The sequence below is a fragment of the Idiotropiscis lumnitzeri genome, chromosome 18 (assembly GCF_059441095.1).
Source record: "Idiotropiscis lumnitzeri isolate Australia: NSW breed Sydney's pygmy pipehorse chromosome 18, RoL_Ilum_1.0, whole genome shotgun sequence".
In the NCBI taxonomy this organism is placed as follows: Eukaryota; Metazoa; Chordata; class Actinopteri; order Syngnathiformes; family Syngnathidae; genus Idiotropiscis; species Idiotropiscis lumnitzeri.
The window spans coordinates 14770003-14782010 of record NC_142408.1 but is presented as its reverse complement, the minus strand read 5'-3'; the positions used below and the strand labels follow the sequence as shown (position 1 = coordinate 14782010).

Sequence of the window (12008 nt, the reverse complement as noted above, 5' to 3'; positions counted from 1 at the left end):
GAATGAATAATTAAATAAATGAAGAATGCCACCTTTCATTTCACAGGGCACACCGGACGGCGTACCAGCAGGTAAAAGTCGAAGTAATTGAATAAATACAAAAATAATGGCTGGGGAATAAAAAATAAGTTTTAATAATATTTTTTTTTTTTTGTTACAACATGAATTTCACTCTCTCTCTCTTTCTACCCGTATATATATATATATTTTTTTTTTTTTTTTTTTTTTTTTAATTTATTTATTTATTTATTTATTTTTTAAGCATTTTTGAAGGTGCGCCGCTACTTCGCACTTTGTTTTTTAAGCACTTTTGAAGGTGCGCCGCTACTTCGCGGATTTTCAGTTTTCGCGGGTGGTCTCGGTCCCCATTAACCGCGATAACCGAGGGTTCACTGTATATCACTTTAATTGAAACGCTTCCGTCCTTTTGATATTCAAGTGGTTATGTTTATTCGGTGTTTGATATTCCATACTCTACACAGACAAAGAACAGGAAGAACTTCAGTGTTTAAAAGTGCTCCATTGCTATTACAATTACTTTGATAGAAAGTGTAAATAGTTTAATTTAATTGTTCTACCAGGTGTCCAAATGATCTACATTGGAGCTGTTGCAGAAACTATGACGGGGGAAATTGTTAACAGGGTTTTCATAAGGACACTGGTATTTTTCTATGCATTTTGGCCTTTGTCCACATATTGAGGCTAAGCAGACTGAGCTTTTGGAAAACATTGGCCAATCCAGCCATTATATTTTGTACATTTGTATATACATGAAGGTAAAGCATATCACATATGGTTGTACATTACACTCTAAACCTATACCTGCATATATACTGCAAGTTTTCACATTTAGCTGACAATACCAGTGCATTTATCACAGCTGAATTAAAAAGATGTCCAGAACAAGATCTCAGTTTGTTGATACATAACAATCATTAAATCCACCCTGTATCTTAATGTAACGATATAATGAAGAGATGATGAATTTACATTACTTCAAATGGCTGTCTGAGGGCAGCAATGGATATTTACAGTCGAGCATAATGCAAAATGAGATTGACACATCTGGGTTAAATGACCTTTTATCTAAAAAGGTCAGCTAAACACTGTATGTAGTATAAATGCATGTAGCATGGCTACAGCACAAGTAGCATTTTTGTCAAAGTGGGAAAATCATGTAATTGCATGTATGGCATCTGTATGTATGGCACTGTTGCCCAAATAGACATGTTAATTCAATGAAGTGTTGACAGATTCATTGCTCTAATAAAAAAAAAAACAATCCAAAACATTATATACTTGTTGTAAAGTGTCTGACTTCGATTGAGAACCTACAAATATTGTGATACGTAATGGCCGTTTCCACAATTTTCCCCCAACATCTAATCTGAATAAAGACAGATACAATAGAAAACTCCCTGTTAATTCATGCATATCCGCTGCATGGAGAGCCTCACTACCCGTAGCTAGAATTCTGAAGAGGATGATGTCATGGGTTGAAAAGATGGGACATCTCAAACAACGTGATTACCGACTAGTAATAGAGCAGCGACAGCACCCCACGAGCACACAACATCCGCATACAAAATGAAACACTTTACATGCTCCAAACGTCGAATTCATTTGGATTAATAGCTTCAAGCCAAAATACGCATTATGTGGGCATGCATGAAAGGTTAACGCTGCGTGGATGACATCTAAAACTTCAATGAATATGAGTGTCAAACAATTACTGCGCAGTGTTGCTCGATGAGTAAATGCATAATACCGTATTTCCACGCACATCAATCGTGACTGGATGTCAACATCATTCAGCGAATCTAATGCTTAGTATCTTACCACATCAGTTCGGTGATCCATTTTTTGATACGAGGGAGTAACTAAATCACGCATCAGCGAAAATGCAAAACACGCCTTTTTGTTTCGACGTTTAGTTTTCCACCTCGCTCTCTTCACAAGGTGAGACGGTTCTTCATGTGGATCGCTGCGCATCCTCGTTGCACCATCCGCATCTATCTTGCCGCAACCACAACCCAGTCAGTCAGTCAGTCTCGTTGCCGAGCATACCCCTCCCCACCCCTCCCTTGCTCTCTTCAGCCTCCCGCTGCGGCGAAGGATTGCCTTTAGCCCTACTTTGTTCTGAGCATGCGGATGCCGTTTCTGTCGTCCATTGTGCTTTCATTTTCAGTTTACTCCCTGGAAAATAACAAATTATTTTCATTTACTTTATCGAGTAATTTCTTTAGATAAAATAATTGTGGGCATCAGCGTAACTGGTGTGAAACGTGTTCCATGCGTGTGTGTGTGTGTGCGCGCGCAGTTAGAGCAAAACGTGTGTAGTTGTACACACCCCAACGATTCATTTTTTTTTTTCAGTGTTAAATTTAACAATCTGGCGTATACTTTGTGGGTCACATGGAGAACAATTAGGCATAAAGAGCAGCGGTTCTATAAGTGTAGTATGGTGCGTGCGCCACCTAGTGCGGGGCTGTCAAACCTTTTTTTTTTATCACGGGCCGCAGTTATGGTTTTCTCTGAGGGACCTTATGAATTTATGTTCACCTCACCATATTATTTCATGTTAAGATATTGTTAACAATGAATTTAGTTTGAACCGAAATGTATTGGTGCCACATGTCATGTTTTATCAAGATAAAACATAAATCTTATCATGGAAAAATGTGAAGATTATTATGGAAGAATGTGAAACGGATGATGTAAAAATTTGAAAATCATGCAGTAAACGTGATTGTTGTGTAAAAATTTTAAAAAGATCACTAAAAAAAACATAAAAATTATGTAAAAACATGAAAATTATCATGGGGAAAAAAACCTGAGAATTATCATGAAACCTTTTACATTGAAACAGCATCTGCAGAACAGATAACGCAGCTCACCTTAAACGATTTGGTGAAGTTCTATTTCATGCTGTGAAAGGCTGGAAAGTGGTGTGGGTGGATTCTTAAATCGCGGACAAGAGAAAATGAGGTGGAAACAGTATTTATTGTGACCGGCAAATGGCAATGGACAGGCGATAGGCAAAATAGGTTGCTATCATAAATAATAGTGGTTCTATAATTATCTACGTCGGGAGACGTGAACGAAAAACGCTGGGGAAACAATCTTCCCCCAGGGAAACAAAAACGAGTAACAGAAAGAGCTTGCAACGCAAGAAAACCGAGAACGGGAATGTCCTTCCTCCAAAGGGTAAGGTAAAATCCAATCATCGAGACGAAACAGAAAGCGAGCCGAAACGTAGCTGTGAAAACAAAGCAAATCATCAAACAATCAAGGAACTATACACGAAGCAAGTTGGGCAAAGGATATAGCGAAGGCACATAGGCGAGAGCAAGTTGGGTCAATAATCAATAATCCGCAAGTGTGCGCGTCGATGGTTTATGTAGTCTTTAATCAGGGTGAAAATGGGTTGCAGCTGAGAGTCTCGTGAGCGCGTCCCACTCGCGGCCGCGTCTCCGGGCAACGCGCCGCCGACCACGCCAACTCTGCTGCAACGAAGAGGCACGGATCGTGACACATGCCTGGGTTGAGAGATCGCAAGATTTTTTCCAGAGATGAGCATTCCATCCTGGAGGGATGACCAATTTGGGGATGGAGGAAGATATGTTTTTTAAAAAGGTCGGACCATACAAGGACCGAACTGGGTTTTCATCCATCCCCGTCATCATCGCTAACCGGGTCAAGTAGCCACAGAATTGTTGTGTTGAGTTCTTTTGAAATAGAAAGACCGGAGTTCTCTTCTGCGTTACCATGGAGCCACCTTTATTAATTGCCTGCAATAAGACTGTAAAGGCCGGCAGCTTTGTGGACAACTGGTGAGCACAATGGCCTCACAGTGCAGAGGTCGTGGGTTCGATTCTCACTCTGGCCTTCCTTTGTGGAGTTTGCATGTCTTCTAGAGCCTGCATAGATTTTTGCTGGGTACTCCAGTTTTCTCCTACATTCCAAAAAAATGCATGGTAAGTTGATTGTACACTCTAAATTGCCCCAAGGTGTGATTGTGAGAGCGGATGATTGTTCATCTTTGTATACCCTGCCATTGGCTGGCGACCAGTCCGGGGTGTACCCTGCCTACTGCCTGAACACAGCTGGGATAGGCTCCAGCATCCCTGTAACCCTTGTGAGGAGAAACTGTAATTAATTGATGGATGAATGGAAAGTTGTTGAGTCTTTTTTTTCTTTCATATGCGGTCCCTGCAGTAACATTGTACTCACTGGCATAGTCTGCCCTCTAGTGTTTCAACACATGGATTACGCCACAGGACAAGTTTCATTGATGACTGACAGAAACACCCCCAGCCTGTCTTGCGTGTGTAACTACGTGGAATAAATGGGGTGTAGGAAAAGGGTAGATAGCAATTTTATTTTATTTAGCTTTATTTCTTTTTTAATTTAGTACATACATTATGACTTTGCATGCAAAGTATGTCCTTGTCTGGGACATCTCTTGAGCGTAAATAATCGCCCTAAACCATCATTCATGATCATGCCAGCACCGCCGTACACTTAAGGCCTCTATACTCCAATCCGACGTCGGCCGTCATGGTCAACTGCATGTCGGCCTAGAAGTCGACGGAGACGCTAACTACTCCGGACCTTCTGCGCATGCGAAGGGAGCAGTACCCCTCCATGTCATCGGCAGCGATAGTCAATACGTTGCCTTTGACGATGATGTCGAATAACGGCAGTCTTTTGTGATGAGAGTGATTACTTCATCTTTGCGCTCTTCTGTCCAGCCGACCATTATGTCCGTAGAGGAGATGTAAAAATTAGCAAATTTCATTTAGTTCTTGAGGAATGGCTTCAGGGGCGGCACGGGGGCCCGACTGGTTAGCACGATGGCCTCACAGTGAGAGACAGTATCGGGCGTGGCTTCAAACCCGGCTCCGGCCATCCTGTATGGAGTTTGCATGTTCTCCCTGTGCCTGCGTGGGTTTCCTCTGGGTCCTCCGGTTTCCTCCCACATTCCAAAAACATGCATGGCAGGTCGATTGAACACTCTAAAATTGCACCTAGGTATGAGTGTGAGTGGTTGTTTGTCTATGTGTGCCCTGCAATTGGTTGGCAACCAGTTCAGGGTGTCCCCCGTCTACTGCCCGAAGATAGCTGGGATAGGCTCCAGCACCCCCGCGACCCTAGTGAGGAGAAGCGGTACAGAAAATGGATGGATGGATGAAATGGCTTCAATTTTCACAATTTTCGTCACTTTTGGTTCTTGTCCAGTGCATAGATTCGCTAGCTAACAGCCAATCACAGTGCTCATTTAACCCGACAGCCCGACCCGATTTTGCATGTTGAATCAACCGAACCCACCCCCAAGACGCCTCAACAATGGCTCAGACTTTTGCGCATTACAACAAACAGACGAGGTGTTTTTTTTTTATGTCTGCCAATTTAGTATTTTTGATAACCTTGAGATGAAGCTTCTTAAAGCATTGACGCCTTACATGCAATTGCCTCAAATGTGGTTCAATCCCCACACTGGGACCACTAAGTGGACATAAAGTACAGTATTTTCGCGATCATAAGGTACACATTAAAGTCCCAAATCTTCCCCAAAACCTTCCCCAAAACAAACGACGTGCCTTGTAATGCGACACGCCTATTAAATAGACTGAGCAACTCGCGTGATCAGACATAGCCGCCTTGAGGTATTTCAGAGGCCATGCATATCTATGTCTTGACTTGACTGTGACAAATACATTATGTGAATACGGTGTTTGGTGACGGTGCAGGAGAAAGCTGGACAAAAGGGCAGCTGTCCACGATATCGCAGTCTGTCTTATCATTCATGTTATTGCAAGCAAGAAATATCACAGGTTTAGACAACAGATTGCAAAATAAAACACACTGCCCAAAGCACACCATTCACATTTCTCTAACCAGCCATCTGATTGGCTGAGGATGAGGCTCCCAGAATGCATCAGTTACTGTTTTTGTGTTATTTTTATTTCTTTTGGAGATATGAATGGCATGAAAGATGCATGTTGTGTGTTAATTTTATTTCTTTGTTTTCATTGTTTGCTTGTATGCTGTTCAGAGATATTTTTGGTTTTGATTTGAAATCGTGACTCTAAGGAGTGGGGTGACCAGTGACATCCCTCCCTTGACATTAACAATCTGATATGTAGCCATGACAGCTGTCATTGGTCTGAGGTGATGTTACTGGCAGCAATCCCTTATTTGCATGAGTGGTGATGCAATTGGCAGCGATCCCTTATTGATATGAGAGCTAGCATGCGCGAGCAAGCATGTTAACATGCGCCTCGTAGTACGGCACGCCCGGTCTAAGTATTAAATACAGAAATAGCACCCTCAACTGGTGCTACACCCTTTGATACAAGCGAGTCTTTTGGCCGTAAAGATACATTATATTGGCATGCATGGAAGAGGTTTTCTTGTGCAAAGTTTTGATCCGGATTGTCTGCTTGGTAAACCAGTGTATGCTTTTTAGAGGTAACACCTAATTTTGCTACAAGGTGGCGCATATCTCTAGTCTGGTTTGGTCAATATCATGATCAAATGGTGCAATCTTGAAAATCATATAAAGCAGTGATTAACTCACTCACTACAATGTGATGAGTTGCTTCCTTGTTCAGACAATAAAGTGTATGCGTATATTGATGTGAAGAGCAGTTGAAAACTATTTTGCGATGTTGTAGCATATTCTATGATAAAAGTAGACGAGGATGCTAATTGGTGATTAGCAAGATGCTAAGAATAATTTTGAGTGTCTAATTGCTACGCTACATTACAATATAATAGAATACAACTTTTTTTATATAGCGCATTTCCCAACAGCTAGAGCTGTAACAAAGCACTTTCAATATGGATGTCGAGTGGTTCTGTAGGTACATTTTTGGATCCTAATAGTGAAGGTAGTTAAGCTAAAGTGCCATTATTAATGATAGTCCATTAGTTTTCGTAATATAAAAGGCTGCAAGATTGTATGAATATAATGTATGTATTTAGTGTGAAATATTTCTTAATAAAACATGTCCATGTTTTCCCTACGACCATTCCCAACAATCTGATTCCCAAAGCCACGGAAGGATGATCCTCGTAAATATATCGCTTACTTGAGTGGTTCTCTAGTTTTTAGTATAATACACCCTAGTGGTGTGCGGTAGAGATGTGTATTCAATATGAAGTATGAATTTGCCCGAAGAATTAGGAGATTTGGACCCGACTGTCCAATCGCGTTAATTGATTGTGTTTGTATCCCCTTCAGTTCGAACTGCTTAATGTGACAGACATGCCCAAATTGTACGCTCCCATCACCTCGCTGTTCTCCTTTATTATGAGGGAATGCTTGTTGCCCACTCGTTTGAAACCCACACACGAGATGAGGTTTGTACTCCTTCAGGAGTTGGACGGGGCACATTTTTCCATTTGCCCTCTGCTTTACTCCCCTGGACGACAGCGAGATTTTTTGCTGTTGTTGTTTTTCTTTTTTTTTTTAAGCAAAATGACCTAAGTCAGCATGCTGGTACAGAAATGCACAAGGAAGCGTGCATTTTTTGCTTTTGTTGACTTTGAAATATGTCGTACTTCACGTCACTGGGGAAGGCCTGTCCTGTTGCACTGAGGACTGATTTTTGAAGATGAAGAAAAAAGTGCTTCTTTTGAAATTTACCTGTGATTTTTTTTTCACAACGTGGGGTTGGGGGGTTTTTCACCAGCTTGCCAAAAAATGTAGGAAAACAAGCTCTGCATCACAGAAGCATATGAGCAAGTCCAAAGGTTTAAAATGAAGATGCTTCAGCGGAAACAGGACTGCTTTTTGGGATACCAGACCGAGCAGCTGATGGACAAACAAGTGCCAGCACAGAAGTACAAACAGCAGGACTTTGTAAAGTTCTAGGACTGTCATTTCGAACCGAGACAAGTGGTTTGATTTCTCACAAGAAAATGTAATTGTGAAACTGAAACCAAATTGGCTTTTATGGTGAGCTCTCTTACACTGACCTGGAGCATGTGGTGAACTGCCATCAAACTGACAGAGACAGTCAATATGGAGCAACTCTATGAAGAGCCATCAGGAAATACAGAAAGTGAGACAGGATACCACAAAATCAACAGAGGAGAAGTGGGCTCCAGTTTTCAAGAAAGCTGAAAAAGCAAACCTTATCAACATGTTCAAGATCATCTCATTTGTCCTCAGTGTGCCAGGCTCAAATGCCTCTGTGTCTGATAGCCATTAAATGTTCAGACTCAAGAAACAGATGCAGCACAGAACTGATGAAAAATAAACTTCAATTATCTGCTAACTGTGACTTGTCGTGTATTGACTTCTCTCTGGTTGTGCAAAAGGATAGAAGACCGCTTGTCAAATGCAGCCAAAGGTATCCATGGAAAAACTATTTTGGAGAGTCACACTCTTATTTTGCATTGTTTTTTTTTATGTCAAGAGCCAAATTGTGGTTTCTTCGAGGTTTCGTATGAGGTTACATAGCCTACAGTAAGGATTAAAGGGAACCAAAGCCCAATTAACAGCTACAGAAGTACATTTCAATCTAAATGACATCTGAATCCAACCAAGATTTTTTTACAAAAGAATAAAAGTTACACAAGAAGGATTACCTCCACATTCTTTACTTTTTGTGGCTTTATGAGACACTTAAAAAAGACAAAATGAAGACATAACACTGTTGTATTGTTTTTGTTTTACTATCAACAGTGGGGAACTTATATTTACCGTACACACAACACCTGACAACTAGCAGTTTTATGATGCAACATTTGGACCCTTTAACTGTTTGTTTTCCTATTCCTATTGCAATTTAAAAACAAAATCATGACTAAAAAAATAAATTAAATAGATGTTGATTAGCATGCTGGTGAAAAATGGTGTTTGGCTTTAGGGGTTCCGTTTTCATTCAAAATTATAACTTAACTATGGCTCTTAGCATGTGATCTGATTGGGTTTCACATACCTGCAAGTGATACAGGCTCATAAATACTGCTCCTCATTTATTATTACAGAGCACACCTGTTACCATGATGAAATCCACCGTGCTGAGTCGTTGGAGGGTAAAGCTGACAGTTTAAATGAAACAACATAGCCAGAATGGTCAGCCCTGTTCTACCAAACAATAATCACCCACAGAAGTTCCTGAAGCTGGATGTGAAGATGCTGCCGGGCACGAACAGGATTGTTCAGGTTGGAACAGTCATGTATAACCAGAAACTGGACTTATCCTCTAAAATAACCTTTTACTTTCTGCTGATAGCTTACTTGCATGTGTGTGTATTTTCCCTTCACAAAGAAAACTATTTTGCTTTTTTAGAATTGCTCTAAACATTTGATTTTGTCAATGGAAGACGACACAAAAATGGTCATCATTCGAGCTTTCACATGATCGAATACTCATATTACCACAAGCAGTAATATACCATGACAGTTATTCTGGTGCCGTTGTGTCATTAGTGTTTAAAGCAGGGGTGGGCAAACTTTTTGATTGGCGGACCACAATGGGTTCTAAAATTTGATAGAGGGGCCGGACCAGGAGCAGATGGATGGAGTGTTTTGGTAACTTCACCTCATCAGAGAAAAAAAATACATTTAATATAAGAAAGTGAACAAAAGCATTACAACAATATATGTCTTTGAAAAACCACAGTATTTAGAAAATAAAACATTAACAAGGTTTATTCATTTATTTTTTTAAACGTTTAACGGGCCGTAGTTTGCCCATGCCTGGTTTAAAGGATCATGAGGAACGTAACCTAGCTGACAAATTGTGCTTAACTGTCTGACTTAACCGACTGTATTTAGTGCAATTTTGAACAAATGTTGCAATGTGAAGAACTCAAGACTAATGTGATATTTCCTCCAAACATAACCAAATTTTCACTTACTCTAGAAAATTTTAATCATGAACATCATAAATACAAGACTCCATTCTAAACTGATCAGCAAAACGCTCTTTAAAAAAAACTAAACACTGAATATCATTGTGCCATTTTATCATGATCAATCTGTAATGGGTGTGACAGGAAACTAACTGTCGCACAAAACAGGAAAGTTAAACTGCAAGGTCCTATATTTTTACGGCCCAAAGATGCGCTGTATCATAGGGCACAGCACCAGTTGAGGATGCTATTTCTGTATTAAATACTTACACAAGGTACACCGCACTACAGGCGCATACTAGCACGCACATGCTAATTCGCGCATTCTAGTTCACGCACGCTAGCTCGCGCACGCTAACTCGCGCACGCTAGCGTGAGCTCGATATCAGTAGCAGCTCCCAAGACTGATCAAAGATGTGATGGCTAAACATCTAACGTCAGGGGAGGGATGTCACTGGTCACCACACTTCTTAGAGTTACGGTTTGAAATCAAAACCAAAAATATCTCTGCATAAGCATACAAGCAAACAATGAAACAAAGTGGCTGCCTGTTTACAGCAACTCGGCTCACTATTTGAGCCTTTTTCGTGTGTTTTTCCAATTACCCTGTTTCATTTGTTTTACCTCATCGCAGCAATGGACATCCAACTTGCGGTGGTTTTATTGCTGCTGGGGGCTGTTTTTTGCGCGATCGTTTCCGGAGACAAAACTCGGAGCTACGGATTGATTGTGTACACAAGAGATCAGCTGTTAACACTCCGTGCTAACCCAGCGCCGGCTCCCGGAGCGAGACCCAATATCCCCCGCGAGCTGAGGAAGAAGAGACGGGGATGTCGTGCGGGGGCTAAACGCCAGGCAAGGAGGAGACGATACCACCCCGTCCTCTCGTCCGTTATAATGGGGAATGTTAGATCCCTTCCCAATAAAATGGACAAGCTAACAGCGCTAACCCGGCACGAGAGGAATTTCCGGGAGGCTAGCTTGCTGATGTTCACGGAGTCGTGGCTAACAGAGCTAACGCCGGACGCCGTCGTGGAATTGGACGGCTTCCAAATCTTACATGCGGACAGGACACCGGAGAGCGGTACGAGGAAAGGAGGAGGGCTGGCTGTGTTTGTTAATGATTGATGGTGTAACCCTGGGCACATCACTATTAAGGATCAACTTTGCAGTCGGGACATTGAGCTGATAGCTGTTAGCATTCGTCCGTAGTATTTCCCGCAAGAGTTCAGTCATGTGATCGCGGTGGCTGCGTACGTGCCACCCTCTGCTATCAGTGAGACAGCCTGTGACGTACTGACTGCAGCTGTGAGCAGGCTACAAACACAGCACCCAAATGTCTTGCTCCTTATCTCTGGTGACTTCAATCATGTTTCTCCTTCCTCCTTTCTGCCTTCATTCACACAATATATAACCTGCCATACCAGAGAAAATAAAATATTGGACCTTTTCTTTACCAACACCAAGGAGGCAAACACATCACTGTCCCTCCCCCCCGGTGGGCAAAGCTGATCACAACTTGGTTGCTCTCCTGCCTGTGTACAAACCTCTGTGACACGCACAGTTCAGAGATGGTCTGGAGAAGCCGAGGAGGCCTTAAAGGACCGTTTGAACACAACTGTGTGGGAGGTATTCAGCGAAGCCCACGGGGAGGACATTAATGGTCTAACAGACACAATTACAGACTATATTCATTTCTGCATGGAGAACACCATTCCCACCAGGACAGTAAGATGTTTCTCCAACAAAAAATCCTGGATCACACCGGACATTGAAGCTCTCATGAAGGAGAAAAAAGAGGGCTTTTGTGTCAGGCGATAAGGAGGAGCTGAAAAGAGTGCAACGTCAGCTCAGAAGAAGGATCAGAGAGGGAAAAAAGTCCTACAGGATGCGGATGGACGAACAGCTGCAGCGTAATAATGGCAGGGATATCTGGAGGGTTCCGGTTCCAAAGATCCCCCATCCGAAGGAGCTCAACAACTTCAGACCAGTGGCGCTGACGTGTCATCTGATGAAGACCCTGGAGAGACTGGTCCTCGTCCATCTGTGCCCCCTGGTGAGCTCTTCGATGGACCCATTCCAGTTCCAGTTCACTCCATACCAGCCTGGCATCAGTGTGGATGATGCCATCATCT

General features: G+C 42.0%; 2 protein-coding genes and 1 long non-coding RNA gene across 4 annotated transcripts in view; 1 reads left to right on the top strand and 2 right to left on the bottom strand.

Moving 5' to 3' along the window:
* The window catches only part of ajm1 (apical junction component 1 homolog), a 14575-nt gene extending 12747 nt beyond the window's left edge, over positions 1 to 1828 (bottom strand). Inside the window, exon 1 of the mRNA XM_088281260.1 lies at positions 1769 to 1828. The gene's annotated coding sequence lies outside the window, so the exon portion shown is untranslated. The remainder of the gene's footprint in view (positions 1 to 1768) is intronic.
* Positions 1 to 2049, bottom strand: part of LOC148319645 (uncharacterized) — a 42434-nt gene extending 40385 nt beyond the window's left edge. For both annotated transcript variants that reach the window (XR_015839739.1, XR_015839740.1), the window contains exon 1: positions 1840 to 2049. This is a non-coding gene — a long non-coding RNA (uncharacterized LOC148319645). The remainder of the gene's footprint in view (positions 1 to 1839) is intronic.
* A 1434-nt stretch (positions 2050 to 3483) lies between these two features.
* Positions 3484 to 12008, top strand: part of minar2 (membrane integral NOTCH2 associated receptor 2) — a 31017-nt gene continuing 22492 nt past the window's right edge. The window contains exons 1-2 of the mRNA XM_088281464.1: positions 3484 to 3977; positions 9004 to 9181. Of these exons, the coding sequence (XP_088137590.1) occupies positions 9089 to 9181 (93 nt within the window). The 5' untranslated portion in view covers positions 3484 to 3977; positions 9004 to 9088. The remainder of the gene's footprint in view (positions 3978 to 9003; positions 9182 to 12008) is intronic.